This window comes from Vanellus vanellus (assembly GCF_965231255.1).
Source record: "Vanellus vanellus genome assembly, chromosome: 12".
NCBI classification, from domain to species: Eukaryota; Metazoa; Chordata; class Aves; order Charadriiformes; family Charadriidae; genus Vanellus; species Vanellus vanellus.
The window spans coordinates 9,334,850-9,361,512 of NC_138917.1; the positions used below are offsets into that span (position 1 = coordinate 9,334,850).

At 65.1% G+C, this 26,663-nt stretch overlaps 1 protein-coding gene across 1 annotated transcript in view; it reads right to left on the bottom strand.

Annotated features, from left to right (window-relative positions):
* The window catches only part of GSE1 (Gse1 coiled-coil protein), a gene marked incomplete at its 5' end in the record, with an annotated part of 105,561 nt that overhangs the window by 47,407 nt on the left and 31,491 nt on the right, over window positions 1–26,663 (bottom strand). Inside the window, one exon of the mRNA XM_082489233.1 lies at window positions 21,107–21,272. Coding sequence (XP_082345359.1) covers window positions 21,107–21,272 — 166 coding nt within the window. The remainder of the gene's footprint in view (window positions 1–21,106; window positions 21,273–26,663) is intronic.

Here is a 26,663-nt window from a genome sequence, read left to right on the forward strand (position 1 = left end):
TTGCAAAGGTGATGGATAAAAAGACCCTGAAGTCAGGAGGAAAATGGGAAGGGTGAGCGATTCCCCCCGGGAGAATGCCCAGGCTGGGAAGGGGGGGCTGTGCCTCCCGATGTGTTTTTGGATGGTGATGAGGAGGGAGGAGGGCAGCGGGCACGGCGGGGAGCCAAAACACGCGGCCGTATCTCCCTGCAGCAGAGCAGGGGCTGGCTGGGGCGCGGGCGCGGGGTATCGGCCGGGACACTTGCCTCCTGTCCCCGTCCCTACCCGCAGCCCTGGCCACCCCCCTTGGCTGAGACCTTGCAAAAAATCGTGACGCTTGTGGGCACCCTGGGGAGCCGCAGCACGGCCGCACCGGGGTTGCAAGGGCACCCCAGCACCTACCCCAGTCCCGGGGCTGTGTCCCCCCCACCGGCCGTGTCCCCCCCTCCCCGGCCTGTGCCAGCAGCCTGATGGATCTATTGTGTCGTGACAGACGAGCTGTTTTATCGCGGCGAGGGAGCCAGCGCCAGCCGTCGTCCTGACCCCGCCGGCGGGCTGAGGAGAAACAGAAGAGGGCTTGTATCATCTCGGCGGGTCAGAGGGCAGGGGAGGCAGCCGGCCCCCCCCTCCGCGCTGCCAAATTCCTGGGATGCACGCCCGGGCAGGCAGCTGCGAGCGGCCCCTGCCCCGCAGGTGGGGGGCTGGCAGGGTGTGGGGACAGCCCCCCCGCCTCCCCCCAGCTCCCCTGAGTCCCCACGCTGCCCACCCAGCCTCTGCCCTTGTCACCCCCTGCCATGGGGGCTGCTCCTTGAAATGGTGTCCCCAACGTGCCCTATCCCACAGCACTCCTGAACCGGTGTCCCCAACCCGCCCCATCCCACATTACCTCTGAACTGATGTCCCCAACCCGCCCCATCTCTCAGCACCCCTGAACCGTGCCCTGTGCGGGGCACAGGCTGCCACTGCAGGGGGATATGGACAGGGATGCTCAGAACCACCCTTATGCTCACCCACAAGAGCCACCCACCCATCCACCCCACCTAAAACAGCGAGCAGGGGGGGTCACCGTCCTTCCCGTGCCACCCCAAAAGCCGGTGTCACCTCTGTGCCGGAGGGACCGATCCCGCTGGGCTGACGTCCCCGGCACCGGGCACAGCCAAGCCGTGGGAGCACGGCAGTGCCAACCACGGGGGTCAGAGCCCATCTCTGCCCCCATCGCCCCAGCACCAGGGGTCTGCCCGGGGCAAGGGGGGAGCAAAGCCCCCACGGGGGGTTCATCAAGCCGCCCCCCCCCCCCTCCTGGCAGCCTTTGTGCCGCCTCCGAGCCGGCACCTCCGGGGTGGACGCATTAAAGGCAACACAAAGCAGAGCCGGGAGGCGTTTCGGCTGCAATTTTCTCTGCTCCATTATTGACAAACAAGCTGCTTCGCGCAGGTGACGGCGAGGCCAGCGCGGCAGCTGGGGCATCCGTACCGTGCCAGCTGGCCTGCCCCGCTCGCCACACCCCGAATCGCTTCGGCTTCCAGCACGCTCTGGGTCGCACGCATCCAGAGATGCCATCCCTAAAAAAAAAACCAAAAAACCAGAGGGGAAAAGAGGCAGCCGGGAGCGCACCGGGATGCAGCCGAGGTGGCCGGCCGGGTGCCGGTTTCGCCGCCGGGCAGCCCCTTTTCCCCGGCCGGGGTGGCTGGGCGCAGCGTGCGGCGAGTCTGTCGTTAGCGCCGTGCCAAACCCAAAGTGGCTGCTTCGAAACGGCAATCCAATAAAAGTGCTACTTGTCTATTTATCATCCTCAGGGCTTTTTATCACAGTGCAGATGGCTGCTACCTTCGCAAGGCACAGCAGTGTGCTGGCACGCGCCCGCCGCACAGAAGCTCGAGCGCCGCAGAGTCTGTGCTTACACCTGCGAGGAGCCGCCGGGCCGCCTGCTCCGGCTCTGCCACGACACCCCCCTTTTACAAGCCGAGTCCCAGCCCGGATGGTGTTTGCACCGGGCATTTACACCACGCCACCTTCACCGGGCATCGGCACCATGTATGTTCACCGGGTGTTTGCACCGGGCACGTGCAAGAGGTATTTGCACGGGTTTTTCACACCATTTTCACACCAGGCACTTAAACGGGGTATTTCCACGGGGTGTCCGCACCCTTTCCCCACACCAGGCATTTGCACGGGGTGTTCACGTCGGGCATTTGCACAGGGGCTCTTTGCACGGGGCATTCGCACCTTGCCCACGGCAGGGGGGGGGTCGGAACCAGGTGATCTTTAAGGTCCCTTCCAACCTAAACCATTCTATGATTTGCACGGGGCATTGGCACGGGGTTTTCGCACCGCTTATGGACACCAGGTATTTGAACGGGGCACTTCCACGGGGTGTTTGCACCGTTTACCCGCACGGGGTATTCACCGCCGGGCATCTACCCCAGGCGTTGGCGCGGGGCGTTTGCAGCCTGCCTCTGCTGCGGGTTATTCGCACAGCGCATCCCGCAACCGGGCGCTGGCACCGGGCACCGGCAGCCCGTCGGTACCCCAGCCTCGCCGTCGGTGGGCACCAGCATCACCAGTATCACCAGTATCACCAGCAGCAGCAGCGCGGGTGGGAGCCGCCGGCGCAGGTGATTAAAGCCGTAGTAAGTGTCTGTCTGCACGCGGGAGAAAACACACCTAATTACCCCTCCGGAGCCGGACGGGAGGGAGGGAGGAGCGGCCCCGATCGCAATCGCCTAATGAAGGGTAAAGGCGGGGCCAGGCCTGGCGCGGCCGGTAATTAAGAGACGGCAAAGCCACCGTGGCAGCGGGACGGGGTCCCCCCGCTGCTGGCGGGTACCACGGAGACACACACCCCCCTCCATCCCCTCGGGAATCCCTCCTTGGCGAGTCCCTAAGACGGGGCGGTCGCATCCCACCCACGCACCGCGACCCCAAACCACCCCCCCACCACCACCCCCTCGATGCCGGTACACGCCGCCCTGCCCGCGGGCACCGGGGAGGCACCGTTGGATGGGGCGTCCAAAGAGTGCCGCTGAGCGGTCCCCGGGGGGGGGGGGAGGTAATGGGGGGTGAGGGGGAGGGCAGGCGCCGCTGGGGAAAAAAAAAAAAAAAAAAAAAAAAAGGCGTCTTCGGGGCGGCGGGGGCGGCCCGACCGGCCCCACCTCTTGGCACCGGAGCCAAAGCCACCAACCCACGCCGGGCCGGGGCCGGGGCCGCTGCCGGAGCGGGTCCGGCGGGTCGGGAGCGCCCCGGGGGCGGTAGGGGGGAAAAACCGCCGCGTCGCCCCGCCTGCGCCCGGCGTCCGCTGCACCGCTGCGGGGACCGGTTTCACACCTCCCCCCCCCCCCGCCCGCCCGCCCCGTCCATCCATCCTCCCCGGTCCGGCCGCCCCAGCCGGTTGGGAAGCGGGCGGGCTCGCCCGGGAACGCCGCTTGCATCAGCCCCGGCACCGCTGGCAGGCAGGTACGTGCCGGGAGGACGGGCGGTACGCCGGGGGCCGGACCCTGGGAGAGATGCAGCGGGGGGGGGGGGGGGATAAGGGCATCCCTGGCACCGCGCCGCAGGGACACCCCCCGCATCCTCCCGGGGGACGGTCAAGGGCAGGCGGTGACCCCGCAGGAGCAGCCGTGGGGACCCAGCCCAGCTCCCCCCGGTCGTCTCAACCCTGGCACGCCGCATCCGCAGCCCTTGTCCCTGGCATGGTGACAATCCCCGGCGCCTCGCTACAAAGTGTGGCACGGTGGCAGGTGGGGGGAGAGAACGGGGACAGGGGAGGATGTCCCCTCCCTCTCCTCTCCCTCTCTTTTTCTCCTTCTTTTTTTTTTTTTTTTTTTTTATCAAAGCTCTCCAGAACAAAGTACACACTCTACCTCTTCAAACCCACCACCATCTGTCCGTCCGTCTGAGCGCCGCAGCCCCGCCGTTCGGAGCGGCCGCCTCCGAGCAGATGGTGCCAGGGGAAGGACAAGCCGCTGCCATGCAGGGCCTCGCCGGCGGCGGGTCACGGTGGCTCCACCGGCCCTGACCCCCCCCTCACCCCCCAATCCTCCCCAGCACGGTAATTACCCACCAAGCCGAGCAAACAGCCTGTGCCGGGTCATTGTGCCGGACACCAACAAAGGGCGGGCGACGGCGGGACCTCCTGACCCCTGCCAGCCCCTGCTGACCCCTGCCACCCCCTGCGCTCCGCCGTCCCCTCTGCCAAAAGAGCAATAAATCAAAGGGACAGGACGGGGACAAGCTGGCAGGCGGGGATGGGGATGGGGATGGGGATGGAGACTCCCTTCACCACCAGCACGTGGGTGCATCCCCTGCACCCGGGCGATGAACCCCGGCTGCTCTGCAGCCCCCCCGGATCAGTGAGGCCGTTCAAAGCATGAGAGGGCGTCCCCCCATCCGGCAGAGGGGACATGTCCCTGCTGCCCTTGGGGACAGGCGCGCAGCCCGTGTATGCTTCCAGGCTGAGCATGGCAAGGCTGGGGGGGGGGGGGAGGGAGGAGGGGTGGTGAAGGATGCTTCTCCACCCCACACCCTCCGGTCACAGCCTGTTAATGGGGAATTTCATGGGTGCGGTACCGCGGAGCCCGGTCGGGAAGCATGCCGGAGCCATCTGCTCGCAAGACCCGGGGGCTGTTGAGCCGCCCTGACCTCAGCGTGGCAAACAGTTTGCAGGAGCAGATGTCGCACCCTCCCTCTCCCTGGGGCCACGGGTGCGTCACCCCTCCACCCCCCCCGGGCCCGGCACCGCCACGGGTCCCCCACACCTCGGGGTGGACCCTTGTACTGGGCTGGGGCAAAACCAGCCCGAGAGCAAAGGCGCACTGCAAAGACCTGAGAAACTCACTGCAGGAGTGACACCCCTTCGAGGTGGGGCTCCGTTGGGAATTTGGCCAACAGGGCAGCGGCGCAGAGGATCCCTGGTCCCTCCCGGCACCCCGGGCACCGCAGCCACGGCCGCCCCCACGCAGCCGGCTCAGCAGGCTGCCACCACGTGTGCCACCACCGTCCCTGGCTGTCCCGCCGGCACAGGCGATGGGATTTGGATAAGCCGGCTGCGCCCGACTCCCAGCCCGCGGAGTTCATGCCCTGCAAACCCCCTGCCCTGCAAAGCACCGCACAAAGGCAGCCTGGCTCTGCCGCCGCACGCACGTGGCACGACACGGCACGGCACAGGGGCAAAGGTGCAGGCGCTGCCTCTCCGGCAGCAGATCCCGGCCAGATCCAGCTTGGTTTCCCGCAGGTCCCCGGGAGTGGCTCGCACCGGTGTCTTTCGGACTGATTAAAATTCATTCTGCATGATTTAGGACCTAATCTCGGTGAAACTCCACAGCGCTTTATTAATAGCGCATTAGCGGATAATTCATGCATTCGGATGAAAAATCAGCCTGTGTTATTCTCGGGGAGGGGGGACACGGTGGGGGGGGGGGGACGACACGGGACGACACACACACGGGTGCGGGGAGGGGGGCACCCCGCTCGCCCAGCCTCCCGCACCTCCCCGCCGCCGCCGCATCCCGGCGAGGCAGCAGCCCTTCTGACAACTGCCACCACTCATTAATCTTGACGAGTTTTCTGCTGAATATTCTTCCACGGGCTTTCAAACCGTTCACTAATTGCAATTAATCACTTACCGAAACAGATGTCAGGAACAATGGAATTGGGAAGTCTGGAGGCTTGATAAAGCTGTCAGAGGAGCGCGCTCGTGTGGCGGCGGGTGCCAAAAGGCGCCGGCAACACCTTCCCCCAGCCATGTGCTGGGGGGACCTGGTGACCCCCCACTGCCCGCGCGGCATCTGTCCACCCCGGCGAGGGAAAACACGTGACAACGGGACATGGGGGGCTCTGCATCCCCGGCAGCTACCGGCGGATGGGATGGGGACGCGGGTACCGGTTTTTAGTGATGGGAGGTTGATAGGAGCGGCTTTGCCAGGGCTGCCACGCTGGCACCCACACCCGCGGGGAATAGTGCGGACCCTATCCGGCACGGCTTTGCCCTGCGCCCGGCACCGGGGCGGCTGGGTCTCTCCTCTCCATCGGGAAAGCTGCAAGGAGCCCCAGCGGGGTGTCACGTCCGCCGTGCCTCGCGCAGGCGACGGCACGTTCCCCGTCCCTGCCAGACGCCGCTTTAGCACCAGCAGGGATCCAACAGCCTTCCCCGGCGGGCGCGCCGCGCTGTTTACCCATCACACATGAAAGGTGCCGAGCTGACAGCTCCAGAGACGGGAGAGAGCTCCGGGAGACAGGCTCCCGGGCGCCTTCGCTTCCCATCCTTGGAGACCCCAAAGGCCACCCCACAGGTGACCCCAGCAAGGGGCAGCCCCCAAAATTCCCCAAGGAAAGAGCCTCCAGCTTCACCGGCTGGTCTCTGTACACACCCCCATCTCAGCCACCCCTCCGGCTTGGGGACATCCTTCGGGAAGAAGGTTGGGGACGTCTTTTAGGAAGAAGGTTGGGGACAGTCTGAGAGAGGGAGCGCTTTCCCAGTCCCCCACAAGGCAAAGGATGCTGCACAGCCTGAGGCCACCGAGCGCAATTAGCCCCCAGCCACAATGGGGACACTGCCGCGGTGACAGCGATGCAGGGACACGAGCACTTTCCCAGCAGGCAGAGCCCAGGGGACCGGAGCATCCTTCCGGGGCTGGCGCGGTGCGAGCCAAGCCCGGGGCTTGTGACCGGCGCGGCCCCGACACATGTTACAATAAATATTCCGCACAGACACCGTTCCATATGTATGATCCGGTGGGGTGATGATTTTTCTACTGATCACTGGAAGTGACAGCTGTGCGGAGAGCAGGAGAAACAAAGGCACCGACTGCTCTCCCCGTTACACTCCGCTAGCGACATGATGGTGTGACACAGAGCGGCAGCATCTGGTGGCGCGGGGACCGGCAACCGGGACGGGACGCCTGTTAGCGCCGGGCACAAAGGGGTGGCGAGAGGGATGGGGTGGCAATGGGGACGGGAGGGAAATAGGGATGGGGTGGCAATGGGGAGAGGGTGGAAATAAGGATGGGGTAGCAGTGGGGATGGGGTGGCAATGGGGACAGGAGGGAAATAGGGATGGGGTAGCAATGGGGAGAGGGTGGAAATAAGGATGGGGTGGGAGTGGGGATGGGGTGGCAATGGGGAGAGGGTGGAAATAAGGATGGGGTGGCAGTGGGGACGGGATGGAAATAGGGATGGGGTGGCAGTGGGGATGGGGTGGCAATGGGGACGGGAGGGAAATAGGGACGGGGTAGCAATGGGGAGAGGGTGGAAATAAGGATGGGGTGGGAGTGGGGATGGGGTGGAAATAGGGATGGGGTGGCAATGGGGAGAGGGTGGAAATAAGGATGGGGTGGCAGTGGGGACGGGATGGAAATAAGGATGGGGTGGGAATGGGGAGAGGGTGGAAATAAGGATGGGGTGGGAGTGGGGACGGGAGGGAAATAGGGATGGGGTGGGAGTGGGGATGGGGTGGCAATGGGGACGGGAGGGAAATAGGGACGGGGTGGCAATGGGGAGAGGGTGGCCATGGGGACAACTCCCATCAGCCCTCTCGTGCTGCACACAAGCGCCCAGCCCCTCCACCCTGCCCCCCCGTCCCCCAAAGCGGCCACGGGACGGGGTACCAGGGAGCACCCGGCCATCGCAGCGCCCAGCCCAGGCATGGTCAATATTTGCATTTGATTTGCAAGCGTTTCCTCCCCCCAGATAACGGCGGGGCCGCGGCACGTACAGGAGGGAGAAGCGCCGGGTTCGGTTAATTATTAGCGAACATGCAAATTCCCCCTACATGAGATAACAATAAACACCGCGATTTCAGCGAGATAAACAGGGCTTTAAATTTCCAGCAGCCTTTACTGGTGTAAAAATAAGCGTCCCTTATTTATTTAGCTCCTTTGAGAAACCACATCAGTCCCCAAACACAGTCTTTTACTGTCAAGCTACAGTAGAAGCCTTTATAGGCAGCGAGGATCCTGACAGCTACCCCTAGCACAACCATCTTTTATTCATGCTCATAATATAAACTGTATTGCCTCGGAAACAAAAGGATTTAACTCGCTGCTGGCCGGGTGGCAGCGGCCGAGCGGAGGTCTCCAGCGGGGGCACGTAGCTGGCATGGCTTTGCTCCATTATGGGGACATCCCGCGGGGCCACCGCCTCCTCCCGAGGACAGCCCCCGGGACAGCCCCCCTGCCCCGCTGCGTCGGCCCATCCAAGGCTAAAATAAAGCCAAAATAAAAACGCCCTACCCGACCTCGAGCCATCAGGCAGCGCCGCCTCGCTCCGTGGCTCCGAATCCCACCCTGCCTGCACGGAAGCGGGCAGAGCAGCGGTTACAAGAGTGGTTCGTATTTAATAATGCAATTTATATTCCACTCTCAACATAAACTATTGTAAAGGCACACTAATGTAAAAATACATCTGGCTTGTCAATAGTTTATCTTCTGGATCTGCATCTAAATCCCTGGGCATTCTTGACTTATGGCTGCACCAGTGTCTAATGAATAAAAAGGTGCAAATTATAGGCCTTGCTTTAATGCTCATCATAAAATTAGATGATAGTTGCAAAAGCTGCATTCTCCTGCCCACAGTGCAGCAATGGTAAGCTATAAATAAAGTGTATTTAATGTATCCCAGCGCTGCGCAGAGCCAGGAAACAGTATGTTACTGCACAGCCTTCAATGGATCCGCCACGAGTTCAATGAAGTGATAACTGATCCATCATGTGAATTTATGTTAACTGTCTGCTCGCAAAGTCACGGCCCCAGCACTGTAAATAGCCGACAATCCTTCCAGCCCGGCCTGCCTGCCAATAAACCTGTCACCGGCAGGCTGGGAGCAGCCACCTTAGGACACCGCAGACAAACCATTCCGCTCTTGGGTTTCCTCTTGGTTTTTCCATCCGTTTGCCCCTACGGCCCATCACCGCCGTGCCTCGGTTTACCCGCAGCCCGCCCCCCCCCCCCCAACCTCCCCGAGGCTTTCTAACCCCGTGCGATGCTTTTCCACCTCCCCGGAGCTGTCACATCAGGGATGCGGGAAGCCCAGATGGGATGCGGGGGGGATGGCGGGCGCGTGGGTGGGATGGTTCCTGCTTGGGTGACAGGCGAATGCTGGTGGGGTGGGGGGGGACAGGCTGGAAGCGGAGCCCCCCCCCCACAGTTCCTCCACCGTGCTGGGATGCAGAGCCAGAAGGGCACGCGAAAGGCAGGGGGGGTCACTTCACCGGTGGGGGTACCTGCAGCGTGCCTGGAAAGCAGAGGCGTGTGTCCCAGGGCTGGCATCTGGGAAGGATCTGGGAATGTCCCGGGAAGGAGATATCCTTGGGAAGATGTGGTCCCCAGGAAGGAGATATGCCTGAGAAGGAGACGTCCCCGGGAAGATGTGGACCCCGGGAAGGAGACGTTCCCAGGAAGATGTCACCAGGAAGTAGATGTCTTTGGGAAGATGCCCCTGGGAAGGAATCATCCCCAGGAAGGAGACATCCCTGGGAAGCTGTCATCTGCAGGGAAGCATCCCTGGGAAGGAGATGTCCCCAGGAAGGAGACATCCCTGGGAAGGAGATGTCCCCACTTCAGGCAGCCCAAAGCCAGGCAGACCCCCATCCCTCCACGTCCAGCCCACATCTCCCTCCACGTCCAGCCCACATCTGGGGACACATGGACAGGCCTCAGCCAAGGGAACCGGGAATGGTGACAGTCACGGGGAGGCACCCACCGTTGGAGAGCAAGGTGGCAGCCCGGGAGGGCGCAGGGGACACTGAGCCGGCGGAAAGCAGCGTTTGCCATCACCCAGCTCTCATTAACGCGGTGCTGAGCAGCCCCTAATAATAGCAACAGTAAATTCTCCTAACCAATTCGGGTCCATTTCTATAAATAATGTAGAATCTTTTTATTTACTGACAGGTTGTAAAAGTATCAGCGAGAATAATGTGAAATCAGGCGCCGCTGAATAATTCATGGCAGCAGCTCCGCTCTCCCCGTCCCCGCGCTCCCCTGGCCCCGGCGTTTACACGACAGCACCTTGCGCCCGGGTTTATCTCATAAAAACCAGGACTAACGACCTGGCACTAATTCTTTATCAACTGGGACTTTTACGGCGAGGGGAGGAGGGAGGAAATAGAAAGAAATAAAAATAACCCCGGGTGCCCCCCATAAAAAAAGCACGGGCCCATGCGCTCGCCTCCGCACGGAGACGGCGATCCCCGGCGCGCTCAGCACCTCCCGTCGGCGATTCCCTCCGGCCCCCGGAGCCTCTCCAAAAATTAGTATTAATTAGCAGCGCCCTCGGCTCCACACCGGCATCCCAAGGCAGCGAGCGCAAGGAAGGGCAGTGCGACCCTGCTGGGACACGGGGACACCAGCAGGACCCATGGGGATGGTGGCAGGATGCTCGCTGTCCCCATGCCACCCCCAGGGATGCCGGCTCGGGGCAGCAGACCCCCCCCCCCCTCCCCGCCCGCAGGCAGATAGGTTAAATTTGGGCAGGAAAATCAGATCCTCAGGGCAAGCTAATCCCTGTAACAACCTGATCCGGTGTCCCTCATCCCTCCTGCCACCGCTGATGGGGATGGCGGGGACCCCCCCTGCAGCCTCCCCCCCCCCCATCCCCTCCCCAGAACAATACCTATCCGCCGCTGTTTTGATGTGCGGCACAAAGCCGGGAGAGCTTTCCATGTAACATGATAAAAGCAAGTCCCCAGCCAGCACAATTATTTGATAATTCTCCCTTAACACCCATCAAATTAAAGCAATGTCCAAGGGCTGCCTGAAGTGGCACTGATAGGTATTAAACTTTAATGAGATTTAATGGCACTGCCCTACTTTTTAAGCGCTCGGGCCTACGTTTATGAACATTTAATTTCCCGGGCCCTGACCTCTTTTTTTTTTTTTTTTTTAAATTTTTTTTTTTCCTTTCCCCCCCTTTCCCGGCGCCCCCCCGCCCCCCCCTGCCCACCCGCCCGCCTGCACAGCTGGTTTCTGTTAGCGCTGGCGGCCGGCCCCGACCCGGGATGCTCGGGATGCTCGGCCGGCCCCGAGCCGATAGAAATCTCCAGGCGCTGCGGGGTGAGATGTTGACTGGAGCGGGGAGCCGAGACGCAGCGGGGAGGGGGAGCCCCGGGAAAGGCGGGAGGGAGGGAGGGAGGCGGGTTGGGGGGCAGATGTGATTCACCGGCAGCGAACGCGGTCAAATTTATGGAATGACTTAATTAATTTGCTCCCGGAATGACACAACGCCGCGGGTCGGACTGGTTTGAGGGCTCTCGTCCTGTTGCTCGGTTGCATTCGGTTTGCGAACGGGTTTGGTTAAACACCCCTTAAAAACAGGCAGCTCCCCTACTGCAACCCCCCCCCCCCGCTGGGGCAAATTTGGGGGGAGGGGTTAGACCCCCCAATCCCCCCTGGGACCGAACGCAGCCCACTGATCCAGTTTGCTGCTGCCCTCTAGTGTGTACAGGACAGGCCAGACCCGCTGTCACTTGTCCCCCTCCCCACATGTCCCCCCGGCCCCTTGGCCACACAGGATGCTGTGTCTCAAGTGGGGACGGCTGCTGAGATGCTCAGAGCCCCGACAGCCGGGGTACCAGGGAGCATCACTCCAGCACCCCAGCCTGGAGCCCCGCCGGCACCCCAAAAACCCATTAATGGGGCCGGGGGCATAGACCAGCACCAGCGAGCACCACGCATCACCTCCTGCCCCGTGGCACAGCCTCGGTGGGATGCAGGATGCCGCATTTCCCTCCACGCCGGGATGCAGGAGGGGTTGGGGTACCCAGGTCGGCATCGGCATCCTCCAACAGGAGGGGCTTGGTGGCTTGGGTACCCACCATCGCCCACCCCAGCGCGGCACATGGCATGAGGGATGAGCCCAGGGTTAGGGAAACTGAGGCACGCACCAGCGCGACCAGCTTCTGCGCTGGGAAATGTCCCTCTCCCACCTCCTAAAACCCTCCCCAGCACCCACACCAACCGCAGGGCGCCCAGCTGCAGGAATGCAAAGGCAGGGCAATAAAAGGGAGCGTTATCAAGCCCCAGCAGAGCCAACAGTCCGCGCCGAGGCGGGGAGGAGAGCGGGAGGGAGGGAAAGGAGGAGAAAGGAAAGAGGAGGAAAAAAAAAAAAAAAAAAAAGAAACCCACCCTTAACCCCGAGATCACTTATCATTCAGGCTGCATCACGCATCTTGAAAGTGCAGACACAAAAATGTAATGTCATAACATTCGCAGTTCAATAACCTTTGCTTCACGAGACGGCTTGAACTGTCAGAGGAGCTGGAAGGTAAATATTTCAGCGCACAGGCACTGAATGCAAAGGCGTGGGGAGGGGGTGGGGGGTGGGGGGGGTCGGCCTCGGCTTCCCCAGCTCGCCTCGACACGTTCAAATATCCCCTGCCGTAAATCCCGGCCGGCGCTGGGGAAAGGCCGTGGCGCGGATAAAATACGAGCAGATATAAAGCCAGACACCTTTATTGTTCGGCAAAGTCTTCCAACAAGTTATGAACCCGCAGCTTGACCCTAACCCATCATCTTGTTATACGGCGGAAACAAAGCCGGTGCCGGGAGCTGGGGCTGGACCGGGGCGGGATGCGGGTAGGAAGGAGCAAAACCCATCCTGCCTCCTCCACGGGGGATATTCGGCTGCAATTTGCCCCCCAGCCCTCCCTGCACCCCACATTTATCGCGGTCCCGCTTGTGCGTGGCTGGGGAGAGGCATCGGCTGGTCCCTCAGGAGCCAACCCGGTGTTAGCCCCTTCCAACGAGCCTCCCCGATGGGTTACGGCGGTGCAAAATCCCCGCAGCCGGGGTTAACGGGAGCAGGACCCCAGTAAAGGCAGCGCCTCGCTGCAGGGTTAATGGGGACCGCACACTGTGCCGTGCCGTGCTGTGCCGTGCCGGGTGGAAGGAAGGAGATTACATGGGTGGGAGCGGGCAGGGAGCAACGGCTGCTGGGGTTGACAAACCGGCTGGGGATCCAGAGGTTATCGGGGCGAGCAGAGATAACCCCCAATGGGGAAAGTCCCATCCAATGGGGCTGGAAAGCCTGGTGGTATGGTACGGCATGGTGGGTACCAGCAAGTGCCCCGTGCATCCAAGAGGATTGCACAGCGCGGCACGGAGGGCACCAGCGCTACCCTGTCCACCCAAGGGCATGGCATGGCACAGCAGGGATGGCATCAGCACCACCTTGTCCATCCAAGGGCATGATATGGCATGTCACGGCACAGCACGGGTGGCATCAGCACTACCTTGTCCATCCAAGGGCATGGTACGGCATGTCACGGCACGGTGGGCACCAGCACTGCCCTGTGCATCCAAGGGGGCTGCACGGCATGGCACAGCATGGTGGGCACCAGCACCACCCTCTACGTCCAAGGAGGCGGCACGGCACGGTGCGCAGCAGCATTGCCAAGCACTTTGCACAGCTCACGCATGGCACGTGCTGCGTGGACCCCCCCGAGATCCAACGGCGCAGCACAGCACGGCACAGCCGGCGCCAACCGGAGATGTCTGCCTGCGGCTGGGCTGGCTCTGCCAAGGGGCTTTGCCAACCCCCGGCACCCCAAATTCTGGGGAGCAGCAGAGCCATAGGGCAGGGAGGCCATGGCACCCTGGCGGCGAGTCCCAGGGGAGAGGGGTGGCGTGGGGCCCCGGGTGCAAGCACCCGAGGTGCCAAACCCCGGCATCACCGCTACACCCCGGGGGAGGCGAGGAGGGCGGCGAAGGGGGGCCCGGCCGCGGCGAGGAACAGTTAAACGGCCCCCACCCGCACGGGGCGTGCGGCAACAAGCACCGTCGCACCCTCCCCGAAACACCTGCTAACGCCGCGCTGGCACGGGGCGAGCGCGCCCGGGGCGAGCGGGAGGAGCGGCGGCAGCGGCGGCGGCGGTGGGGAGCGCGCCAGGGCCCGCAGCAAGAAGCGGCATGTCTGCCGCTTGGCAGCACAACAGAGAGCAGGTGACAAGCGCGCCGGCGGTCGCTTTATTACAGGAAGCGAGCACGCAAGCATCTGACGCCGCTCTGCCCCAAGAGAAAAAAAAAAAAAAAAAAAAAAATATATATATATATATACACCCCCCCCTCCAAAAAAAAAAAAAAAAAAAAAAAAAAGAAAACAACCCAACCACCCCCTTGAGAGGGGCCTCCCCCTTTGCAAACCCCACCGCAAAATTTGGGGGGGTGGGGGATCAGGCTCTGAAGCCCCCCACGCCGGTGGCATGGCAGCCTGCCCCCCCTCCTGCCACACATCCCTGCCAGGGCCAGGCAAATCCCAAGGGAGTCAAAATCCCCACGTGCGTGTGTGCAAAAACGTTTCTCCTCGGAAAACGCTCCCCGAGACAACAAAATTAGCCCTCCCCCCCCCCCCCCCCCCCTTCCCCCGCCCCCCTTCCAGCTCCCGCGCCGACCCGCTCCTCTGACACAGCAATTAGCGGCAGGCATTAATATTTAAATATCGCCGGCTCGGGAGAAGGGAAATCAAATAAAAACGCCATCGTGCTGGGAGCGCATCGAGCTCCCGCTCCGTCCGCCTCAAAGCCCGCCGTGCTGGGGGGGGCGGGGGGGGGCCCACGCTGGCCGGGGGGGGCGGGGGGGGGCGCCGCTGGAGCATCGATGAGAGGAGATCCCCCCTTCGTGGGCCAAACCAGTGTGAGCACGGAGGTGGCGAGCAAACGGCGAGCGAGCGGCGGTGATGCTCGCACCAGCCGGGGGGGGGGGAGCTGCAAAGGGCCCCCCGACCCCGCGCTGGCCACGCTTTAAGGGGGGGGGGGGGGGGGGGGCACGCAGGGCTCCCCGCTCTCTCCCAGCCCTAAAAGCACCCGCAGCACCCACCTGCAGGGTGCTGGGGATGATGGGGGGGGGGGGACGGGACACGACACGACATGCAGCTTGTGTGTGTTGTGTCATCGTGTGTCGTCCCCTCCCCCCCTCCCCCCCCGCCCCCCCCCCCCCCCCCGAGTCCCGCGGGTGCTAAGAGGCGGCGTCGGTGCAGCAAAGAGGATTTACTGCTCAACGCAAAGGGGCTTTAGAGGCAATAACTTTCCCTCCTCTTGACTTAAATGGATTTTAAACTTCAAAAAGGATAGAGGGGGCAGGCTGCCAAGCGGCCGCCCCCAAAAAGGGCCGACCCCGCGGGCGCTACGGCGGGTGCTGGGATGGGGGGGGGGGGGGGGGGAGTCACCGAGGAGGGGGGGGAGAGGGGGGCTGCGAACCGAGCCGGGGCCAACGGCCGAGGCAGATAAGGGCCAAGGAAAGGGGAGGGGGGGGGGGGGGGGGGCATAGCCGCCTGCCCTTGCAGAAGGCCCCGCGATAAGGCAACCGCCGTTATCGGCGCGGGAGTGCCGGGGCGCGCTTCCTCCCACACCGCCTGGCAACCGCCGGCAGGCAGCGGGGTGCCGGGGCTGGTGGGGGGGGGCACACACGCACACCCCCCCCCCCCACACACACACACACACCACACACCCCCAAACCACACACGGGGCGGCCCCATGGCCACCGAGGCACGAGGCACGGCAAGGGCTACTTCAAGGGTAATCCCCCTGGCAGCCTGCCCGGGCGGCCGCGGCGTGCCAAGCGCCGTCCCCGCTGTCCCTTTCCCGGAGAGGGGAGTCGGGGTTCGGCGGTGCTGCCCTGTGGCCCCCCACGGGTGATGCAGCCGAGCAAGGCCTGCAAATTGGGTTGGGTCCCCCCCCCCTCAGTGGGACGTCAAGGCAATTCCCACCCACCCCCAACACCGGGATGCCAAACCTTGTCCCCGGGACTGGCATCGCTGCCGGAGCTCGGGGACGGAGGTGTCACCCAGCCCCCCGACCTCCCACCGGCTGCTGCCGGACGCCAGGGTGAGGGGCAGCACATGGGGGAGACGGCTGAGGGGGGGGGCGGGGGGGGGAGGCAGAAGGAAGAGCAGAGATTAAAAATAATGTGTGTGTCCCCCCCCCACCTCGAGCTGCCCCCCAACCTGCAGCCCCATCCCGAGCGCTGGCACATCAGGAAACAATAAAATGTCCCCTGTGTCCCACGGCGCGCACACACCCCCCCCCCCCTTGTGCCCCCCCCCCGGGCAGCCTGGCCCCCCGCCAAAGCCACTGTCTCTGCTGTAATGCTCCCTGCCCTGCAGCCAGCACACACACACACACACACACACACACACACACACTCTCACACCCAACCCTCCACACCACCACCCAAAAAAGGCCCCCGGGTGTGCACACTCGTGCGTGTGCACGCACAAGTGCAGGCACAGGGGTGTGCAAGCGCACGCTCACCTACACGCACACTCGGAGGGGGGGGAGCCACACGCTCACTGCACTCCCCCTGCACCAACAGCAGCCAGCGTGACCTGGAGTCGTGCAATGCACGCACATGCATGTGCACACGCATCCCACACACACACACTCCATGCACCCACCGCCCGACCCAGCCCCGCGGGAGCCGCTGGCCTTGGCCCCGCCACGCCGCCGCTCCGCTCGCCCCACTGTCACACCCGACACCTCCCCACCAGGTGACACACACAACCAGGCTGCCAAGCGCACACGCAGCCCGGCGCACGCTCGCCTCGCCCGCGGGAGCACACCCACAAACCACACGGGCTCACCCCGATGCTCGCACGGGGCCGCTGCGCAGGCGCGCCCGCGCTTGCAGGAAGAGGTGCTGCCTTCCCGCTGCCTTCACCCTCCATTAACTCCCTCTGCGGCTCTCGGCCCAACGGGCACCCACCCCAGCTCCGTGCCCCCATCCCGCGTCGGGATGCTGTGGTCCAAAGGGCTCAGTGCTGCTGGAGGAGGAGGAGGAGGAGGAGGAGGAGAGCCGGGCACTCGCCCTGCTGCTCTATGGGCTGGCAGTGGGGACAACGGCGGGGCGCTGACACCAACTCCACCGTGCAAAGTAGTCGCTCGGACGCGGCACAACATCGGGCACAAGTGTGGCACGGCTGCGAGCTCGGCGCGGTGACCGGCCGGGCCCCGGGGCGAAGGGCAAGGCAAGCGGCGCTGGCAGGGGTGGAAGAGCGAGGACGGAGCAGAGCAATAAACACGGCGGCAAACGATGAGCCGGGCGAGACGCCGGGGCCGCGGCATCACCCCGATGCGGCATGCGGTACCCGGTGTCCCCACGTCAGGCAGCACGGTTTGTTTGGCAACGTGCTCCCTGCCCAGCCCCGGTCCCAGGTGTCCAGAAACACGGATAATAGGAGAGCTGCTCGCTTCGGTGGAGCGGTGTGTAGGGAAACTGAGGCACGGCCCTGCGGCAGCACCCCACACACTCGGCTCGGGAGACAGACAGCAAGGCAAGGAGACGCGCCAAGGTCGGTGCCACCGGCTGAGCTCCCAGCACGGCCCCGTGCCCCCCCGTGACCCCCCAGCCCACCAGCCAGGTCCCCCATGGGAAACCCCCGAAGGGTCTCAGTGGCAATGCAGGACATGGGGACGGAGCACCTCGGCCGACGTCGGACCTTGAGCCCGCAGCACCCAGCGGGTCCCATCTCCCCCCAACATCCCTCAGGACACGCAGCAGCTGGTCCTCCAAGCCCAGGGTGACCTCTGTCCCCGACACCATGGGGTCTCCCAAGCCCAGGGTAACCCCTATACCCCAAACAACAGTGTCCCCCAAGCCCAGGGCCACCTCCGCCCTTCATGCCATTGGGTCCCCCAATTCCAGGGTGACCTCCAACCCCCATGCCATGGAGTCCCCCAAATCCATGGCGACCTCCATCCCACACACAACAGAGCCCCCCAAGCCCAGGGCCACCTCCAACCCCCATGCCATGGAGTCCCCCAAATCCAGGGTGACCTCCATCCCACACACAACAGAGCCCCTCAACCCCACAGCGACCTCTGTCTCCCACACCGTGGGGTCTCCCAAGCCTAGGGCCACCTCCACCCCCCATGTCATGGGGTCCCCTAACTCCAGGGCGACCTCCACGCCCCATGCCATGGGGTCCCCCAACTCCAGGGTGACCTCTGTCCCCCACACGATAGGGTCCCCCAACTCCAGGGTGACCTTTATCCCCCCACGCCAGGGGGTCCCCCAAGCCCAGGGTGACCTCCATCCCCCAGCCCCAGGGTGACCTCCGTCCCCGACGCCGGAGCCCCCCCAGCAGCAGAGCCGAAGGGGCTGGGGGAGGGTGGGGGGAGGGAGCACACCAACCCCATCCCACCCCTCCAGCACAGCCGGTCACCGCAGCCCCCAACCCGGGGCGGGGGGCAGGACATTCCCCGTTCCCCCCCCCCCCATCACGGCGCTGAAACGGGAAGGGAGGTACGGGGGAGGGGGGGAGAGAAGCACTCACCCGTCGGCCGCGCCGTCCAGCGGGGGCTGCGCTCCTCCATGGGCAGAGGGGAGCGGAGAGAAGCGGAGCGGAGCCGAGCCGTGCCTTTCACCCCCCCCCCCTTCACTCTACCGCTCTCCCCCCCCACCCCCCCCCGCCGCTTCCTGCTTCCCTCGGCGCCCGCCCGCCGCCCCGGGAGCCGCACGGCTGGAGCGTGACTCACCGGGGGCCGGGCCGGGCAGGGCAGGGCCCCGACGGAGGAGCGGGGGGGGGGGGGGGGGACGCGACGGGAACGGGACGGGTGGCTGGCACCTTCCCCCCGCCCCCGGGGACGGAGGCACCGAGGCGGGCGGGGGGGGGGGGGGGTCCCGGTGCACCGGGGATGGGGGACCCCACCTCACCTCCCCGCGGTGCAGCATGGGGGGAAGGTGCCCCCCCACGAATTAGGGGGATGGGGGGGGCCGGGGGGGGGTGTCACAGCTGTGACCCCAATACACAGGCGTTCCCCCCTCCCTGTGCCAGGGGGACCGATGAGGGGCAAGGGTTTAGGGGTGGCATCCAGCCCTTTGACCCGCCCCCCCCCCCAAAAAACTGCCTGGACCTCCAAACAGGCTGTGGGACACGCCAGAGCTCAGAGGTGTCATCCCAACCCACTGCCCGACCCATCATGGGGGTGGTCCCGAGTCCGGACCCTGCAGAGATAAGGGGTGTTCCCTCTGTTCACCCCCCGCACCGGGTGCAGGAATGGGGGACAGCACTGTCCCCCGCGGGTGGGGAACGTGGTGGGTCACCCCTGTGCCACCCCACCGTCACCCTGCGGGCTCTGCCCGCACCCGAGTTCGGAGACACCAGTGAAACGAGCGGGGTGGGGCTCAGCCCACTCGCAAGCGGAGCAAGTTGCCGATCATTCCTTTACCGGCCATTACAAGCCGTGCCGGTCGGCTCCGCGTGCCGGACAGGCTCGGACAGGCAGGACCCCGACTTTCCCCCGGCACAAGGGAGGCTTCGGCGAGGAATTTTGTCCTGGCGCTGCCAGCCATGAACCAGCACCTCCGCAGGAGGAGGTGCAGGCCACGGTGGGGGCATTCAGCCGTCCCCAAGCAAGTTGCCACACCAACACACACACCCCCCCACCACCACCCAAACCCCTTCCCGGCTCACCCTCGCCTCTGCTTCCCCTCCATCCTCCTCCTCTTCCTCCAACAGGCCCCGCTGCCACACCACGCCAGTGCTGCCCGCGGCGCTGGTGCTGCCCGCCGCCTCCCCCAGCCCTCCTCGGCGGCAACGCCAGCGCTTTCTTCCCCCCCTCCCTGTCTCCCTTTTCCCATTCTATTTTAAATTTTTATTGCATTCTTTTTAAAGAATACAGAGGAACAAATGCCCTTATCAGCAATTCTCACAAGGTATAAAGAGCCGCTTTTATCTCCCTGCCTTTACTAATCTAGAGTGAGCCAATGCCTGTTAATTTTTTAATTTTCCTAGTGAATGCTTTTGTGGCTTTGTCAGCATCCATCCGCACAGGCACGCTCTCCTCCACGTCACAGCCCGGCGACCCTGGCACGGGATCGCCGCCGTTGCCGGCAGAGCGGCGGCAAGCACGGCTGACGGTTTTGCAACCACGAAGGAGTTTCGTGTGCCGGGAAGTCCCGTGTGTCACGCCAGCCTCACCGGGACACTCCGGGACGTGCCATCGGCTGGGAAGCCACCAGACACGGCGGTACCTCCGAGGACGCCAGCCCCAGGGGCAGGGATGCTGCCGGAGCGGGTTCCCATCCTCGGCACAGGGATGGATTCCCGCACCAAGCTGCCCAACCGTCACCATCACCCGCTCTGGCCGTGGGGGGGGCACAGAAGTGGGGGGGTGTTCACCCTCGTCCCCCCCCCGGGGAAGGGAGGGCGGGCGCAGGCTGCCCGCACACCGGGGCTGGGAGCGCCGGCAGCCGGCCGCGGTGCGCAGATGAGATGTGGCAGGCGTGTAACAAGCCATTAGTCACTGTCACCTTTGCCCGGCAGCCACTGGCAGGGTAATAAATCCCGAGCTGACTCCGGCGGGCCCGTTCCAGGCCACGGCTCCCAGCTTGCCTCCGCGCCGCTGCCGGCTGGGCTGTGAGCAGCTTGCAAATGCATCCTGCCCCCCCCCCCTCCAACCCCCCCTCCCCAGGGGACACAGCACCTTGCGGGGTCCCAAACCGGGGCCAAATCCCCACGGGGCTGCTCGGCGGCCGATGCGGGCCACCGTGTCCCTGGGAAGTGCCCTTCCTCGGGGACATGGAGGGGGTCACGAACGTCCCCCCCCAGGCAGCCCCCTCACCCCGTGGAGGCGGCGCTGGCTGTCCCCGCTCCCTGCCCGCTGCACCTTGCGGTTCCCAGCTCTCCCCAGCCCAGCGCCAAGAACCGGCATCGGCAGTTGCTGCCAGATCAAAGCAGCCTGGCGTGGCGCGGCGCGGCGCGGCACGGCACAGCATGGCACGGCGCGCCTGCCGGGAAGGGCTGGCAAACAAGCCGGTCCAGGGAGGCGGCAGGTGGGAAGCATGCGTGATACCTCTCCCAAAAATGCTGCTGCTCCTGATGGACGGGGAGACCGAGTCCCAGGAGCCGCAGCCCAGCCCAGCCCCAAGGGCCCCCCCAGCTCGCCGGCGCGGCCAGCCCAACGCCGCAGCTCTTCCCGGCGCCCACGGCCTGACTCACGGCCCCGGGGACGGCGGGCAGGGACCGAGGTGCCGTCGGGGTCACCTTCCCAGCGGGGCTGCGGGTTTCGGAGCCCCAACCCCAAACCGCTGGGCGCTAGCCTTTGCCGGGAGACCCAAGCCACGGCGGCACGCCAGGCTGGCGGCGCACCCCGCGGTGGGGCAGGGGACAACCCTCAGCGATGGCATCCCCTGGCATCACCTACTTGTGGCTCCAGCGTCTGCACCCTCCGCATCCAAAGCCGTCCGGTGGCCGATGTCCGGAGCAGCGCCGCCACCCGTCCCCGGGCTCTCCCCGGCGCTGGCCGCCCGGTGCCGGGGCTCGCCGGCTGCAGGCTTGGTGGCGGCTGTCTCGAGGGACGAAGAGGACACCTGGAAGAGAAGCAGGACAGAGACTCAGCGCCTTTCCCTACCCAACCGGCGCGGGTGGGGGGCACGGGGCGGGGGGTCAGGGTGCACAGACACAGGATGCTTTGTTTTCCTGCCGGCCGGTGCACGTGGCCGGCGCGGGGAGCCGCACGCCGCTCGCCAGCCAGCCCGCGCCGCGGGGCTACAGCTGGATCCGGCCGATGGCTCCCAGCGCGGCCAGAGAAGAAAGGCTGGAAGGGGGTGGGGGGGGAGAGGACATGAATCAAAGCGGCGTCCCCTTGCTCGCCAGCGGCAGCTGGCCGGTTAGGCAGCTCCCGATTACTCAACCGGGCAGTGTTTACTCGAGATCAACAACCCCCCAACGCCTTCCCCGCCGGGCGGGCGAGGCAAACACGCCGCAGGGATGGGGACGGCGTTGCCGCTGCTTCTCGCTCGGTTTGGGGATGGTCCCCCTCTCCGACCCTCGGCATCCCCGGGCGCTGCCGTGGGCCCCGTGTTTGTTGTCGCCGTCAGCTTCCCGCGTCAGGCGCGCCCAGGCACACAGCTTGGGCTGTCACCGCTGCTGTTTATCTTTAATAAAGCGACAGCCAGCGACGCCGCGAGCATCCCGGCACTGCCACGCCGCTCCGGGACAGACACACGGACAAGCCGGCCCCAGGTCCAAGCAGGTCCCCAGGGATGCTGCACCCACCCCAGGCATGGCGGGATGCGGGTGACCTCCTCTCCTGCCACAGGGGTCACCCATAGGGGACACCCCGCTCCCGATTTGGGGACGTCAGGGTTGCAGCACAGCGAGGGTTTTATGTTGATCCCGTTTTTCTTGGGATTAGTCCTATAAACGTGGAGAGCCGAAGCGCGATGGATGGTAGGTGAATGTTTTGCTGGGAAGCCCTTAGACTCAATGAGCCACGCACGCGAGCGGACATATAAATTTACCGTTCGCTTCCTGGAAAGGTTTAATTTATGGAATCCATATGGCAGTGCCGCACAGCCGCGAGCGCTCGGCACATCCCGCAAGGCCTCGGGTGCCACCACGTACTGGCTCCAACTGGCGGGGTGCCACTGGCTGCCCCGACAACGGCGGGATGCTCTTCTCTTTTCCCAATGATTAATAGAAGGTGACTTTCACAGCAGGCAGGGGACAAGCTGGGGGACCAGTCCCCATCCCTGAAAGCTTGGTACGGGATCCCTGAAGATGGCAGGGACATCTCCCCAGGGTCCCAGGGGGGCGATGCCATACCACCGCTCCTCCTCCCGGGGTGATGCCACCGGCAGCAGCAGGCACCAATCCCCTACCTGTGGGCACGGGAAAGGGCTGGGGCGCACTTTGATACCCGGAGCAACTAATCATTAATTAGCATTAATCATCCCCCGTCATGCGTCGCAGCACCATTGAGCAAGACGCAGTCAGGGAGCGGCGAGCCGGGCCGGGGTCGCTGCGAGGAAAGGAGGATTTCGGGAGCGGTTGCTGGGCCGAGGCTGGCACCCTCCTGCTCCCCGGGGAGCCCCCCGGCAGCCCCCCCAGACCCCAACCCACCCATCAGCCCCATGGCAGTGGCAGCCCCTACCCCTTACTGTTTCCCTACCGTGGGACGCCAAAGATGCAAAAGCATCAGAGGTGGGTCCTACCTGCCCAAGGGGCAGCCAGGATCCGTCACCCCTCACCGTCTGTGCCCCCGGGGACCCCCCCAGGCAGCAGCCGGAGCCAGCGCGGAGCACCGGCCGCCTACTTGCTTTAACTTCACCCCGCGCTATCTGTCAGCAAATCATCCCCGGTTACACAGATAAGGAATAATTGATGCAAAGGAGCCATCTGTTTGCGAACACTGAATATCTGCTCAATTAGGAGGGATCTGTCCACCCAGATAAAGCATCTCGGCAGCCCCTCGGAGGGGGGGGGGGGGAGGAGGCGGGGGGGGCCTTCCTCCCCGACCACGTCCTCAAAGACTCACCCCCAATTAGAGGTGAGCAGGTTGATTTGGGTGCTAATTTGCTAAGCAGCACCCCGAGGTGCTCAGGCAGAGGCCGGGAGAGAAGGGTGATCTGCCACCAAGCACCAAAATTCAAGGGGAGGGCTGGAAAGCCCCCCCCAGGTCCCACCGTGGTGATGCTCAGCCCGTCCCGGCGTGGGGCTTGGGGAGATGCACGTCCCCATGGGCGGAGAGAGGGGACCGGCCGGCTGCGTCTTCCAAACGGTGCTGAGCTGAGACCAGCCCGCTCATGGCAGGGGTGGCAGTCTGCAGAAACACACCGAGGAGCGCGCACACGGACAGAGGGACTCGGGGATGAGCCCGCAACAGCTCCCAGCACACACCGGTTGTGCACAGCCCTGGCAGGGACCGGGGCCAAGGGGCAGCGTCCAGGTCTGGGGTAGGTGTCTGGCGAGGTGACATCAATGTGACATCGTTATGTGATGAAAAAATTGAGCTGGCAGGCAGGCAAAGGCCGCACACCCCGAGCAATCGCCGCCCAGGGAAGACGGGCAGGAATGGCAGGGCAGCTCTGCAGGTGACAAAACTCCAACCGGAGCCGGCACGGACCGTCCCATGGCACGGCGCTCCCCCCCCCCCCCCCCGTATCACATCTGCCTCCATCTTCCCTGGCAGGACCTCGGTATGAAGGACACGGAGAGCTTGAGCAGCGTTAAAACACAGCCGGTGGCCTCGAGGGACAGGCAGGGAGAGGAACTGCCAGACCCTGTGTCACCTGTGCCCCCCACCACTGGCATGGCAGCACCGCGGTGGCCCCATTTGCCCTCAGCTGGGTGCCCGGGGCCAGCAGCTTCGCAGCTGGGGGACACGATGGCAGCAAGGGCAGGGAGCGGTTGTCCCTGTGTCCGTCCCTCCCTGCCAAGGTCACATTCCTTCTGCTCCTGTCACGGGGATAAATACCTGTCACGGCGCTCAGCTCACCCCCCCCGGGCTTCGGGATGGCGGTGACGGAGCGGGAAAGCAAAGGGCCGCGGTGGCTCTCCGTCGAGGGATCCGGCACGCAGGCGGCCACGCCGGTGTGTTTCCCGTGCCTTCGGGACACCAGAAAAGGCAGCTTCCCCATTCCACCTCCCCTGCACCCCGCCTGCTGCCAGCAGCGCGGCACCCGCAAAGCCCCAACCTCCACCTTCCCGGGCGGCAGCACCCCGAAAAGCCCCCGTGCTCCCGGCAGCCGGGGCGCCCGGGGCTGGATGCGGTCGTGGCGCTTCGCCTCTTGGCTGGCGTCACCCCGGCACCGAGCCCGGCGAGCACCGGCACAGCTGCACCGGCGATGCTTTTTGGCACAGCCTGCACGCATGCAGGCAAGGACCAAGGTGGGGAGGATGCTCGGTGTAGGGGGGAAGCAGCGCACCCCAGCACCCAACTGCAAGGCTGAAGGGGGGCGGGATGAACCCCCACCGCCCCCCCCCGCTGCGAGGTGGCAATCGGAATAAAAGGCCTTCACCTTCCTCCTCCTCCTCCCAGTGACCTGAAACCAGAGGGTTTTTCCCAGGGGCTCTGGTGCAGTGGGGGTCCCCGCCGGTGGCACGGCAGGGCTCGGCACCCCCGTGGGTCCCTGCCACCCCGGTGGGTGCCCGCAGGAGGGGCGGTGGCCGGATCCGCGCATCCCCGCCGCCGTGTTTAAAGTTTCTCAGCCGTGTTTGCTGGCGGAAAGTTGGAACCTGCAATTACAGCTGTGCTAACCCCTCATTAAAAAGGGGAAGGGGGGGGGGGGGGGCGGGGAAAAATGGGAAAGAAACAAAAGGCTCCAGAGAGAGACACACACACACGGTGCTGTTAACCCTTCTGAAGCTACAGATGTGCCCAAACCAGGTGAGCCCCCCCCCCCCCCCCCCCCGGCAAATTAATACGGCTGTGGGGACACGTTGCAGCGGTGGCCGGGGAGCCGGCGGTGACACCGTGTACAGGGGGTCAGCCCATCTCCGCAGCCCACCTGCATCCCCCCCCCCCCCCCACCACCTCCTCCAGGTCCCGGCGCAGCGGCGAAGCCGGGGGTGTCGCGACATGGCCCAGCCCGCGTGGGCACGTTTGTCACCGTCGGGGCTGCGGTTCCCGCTCGCTCTGCAGCAGCGACGCCGTGACGCCTGCCGCGGGAGCCCACACAATATGTTCGCACTCATCTCGCAGCTGCCCCCAGACAGCCCGAGGTGCCGCGCTCCTCCCCGGCGTGCGGGGGCCGGCGGGATGCCGGCGGCGAGCCCAGGCGGGGACCGGCAACGGGGCAGGCAGGCAGGCAGGCATGGAGGGGGCTGGAGACTCTGCGGTCAGGCTGGATGCCACACGGAAGGGGGAAGACGACGCCACATTGGGGAGACGATGCTGGAAACGCCGCCAGCACCAGGGAGGGATGCACCACACACCCCTGAGCATCCTGACCCAGGGACCAGGCTGTGCCACCAGCCCTGGGGACGCCGGGCAGGGGGAAAGGCCTGACCCTGACACCCCCCCCCCCGTGTCACCACAGCCCCCCCCGCACCGCGCCGGCAAAGCAGGTTTGCAACCCCCCCCCACCGGCATGGCGGAGGAAGCGCCCGGCGGAAGCGGGTGCAGCACCGCCCCGCTCGCTGCTGCTTTTTGGGGTGGAGCGTGGCGGCCCCCAGGAGCCCGTCCCCAGCAAGGTGACCCTGCACCCACTGCATCCCCCCTCCTCGTGTCCCCATCCCGGGAGATCAGCAGGTCCCCCTCGTCGCCCTCCCACCCTGCCAACCCCCCCAACCCTGCAGCGACACCATCTCACCCGCCGCGGCCGCAGCGGCTCTGACAGCCAGCTAACGAGCTGCAGGCAGCAATTTGGGTTATATATAGCCCCAAAGTGACTGCATCTAATTGCTCCAGCCCGCGCTGGCCCCGCCGCGGGGTCCGGGTGCCGAGGGATGGGGTGGGTGGCACGCGCTCGGTGTCGTCCCGTCCCCCCAGCCCGGCCATCACCCCGTGTGACCCCCCGGGCCCCCCAAGGCTGGCGGGGCGCAAGCATCGCCCCATCCCACACCGGCTCCGGCATGCAGGGCTGTTCTCACCGGCTTTGTGCCGGGCCATAAGCGGCTTTGGCTAAAGCCGCCGTCCCAGCCCGTCCCAGCCAGGGGCCCTAAGGAGCTTTTGTCCCCTCTCATTAAGGGGTTTCGGCCGGGGGGCCACGGGGTGCAGCACCCGGCACCCCCTCGCCACAGCCTGCGGGCTCCGGCCAGCTGCTCCGGCATCCCCGGGAGGGAGGGAGGTGGTCCTGCCGCCGGCCCCCCGGCCCTTTGTGGTAGCCCCCGTCCCCTCGCAGCAGCTGCCAAGCGAGGCGGCGGGCGCGCAGATGCAGCCGGGGTTTGGGGAGGGGGGGGGGGGGGGAGGTGGGAGTGATGGTGGTGGGGGTGTCCCCCATGGCAGCTCCCTACGCCGGCGGGGCGAGAGGCGGCCC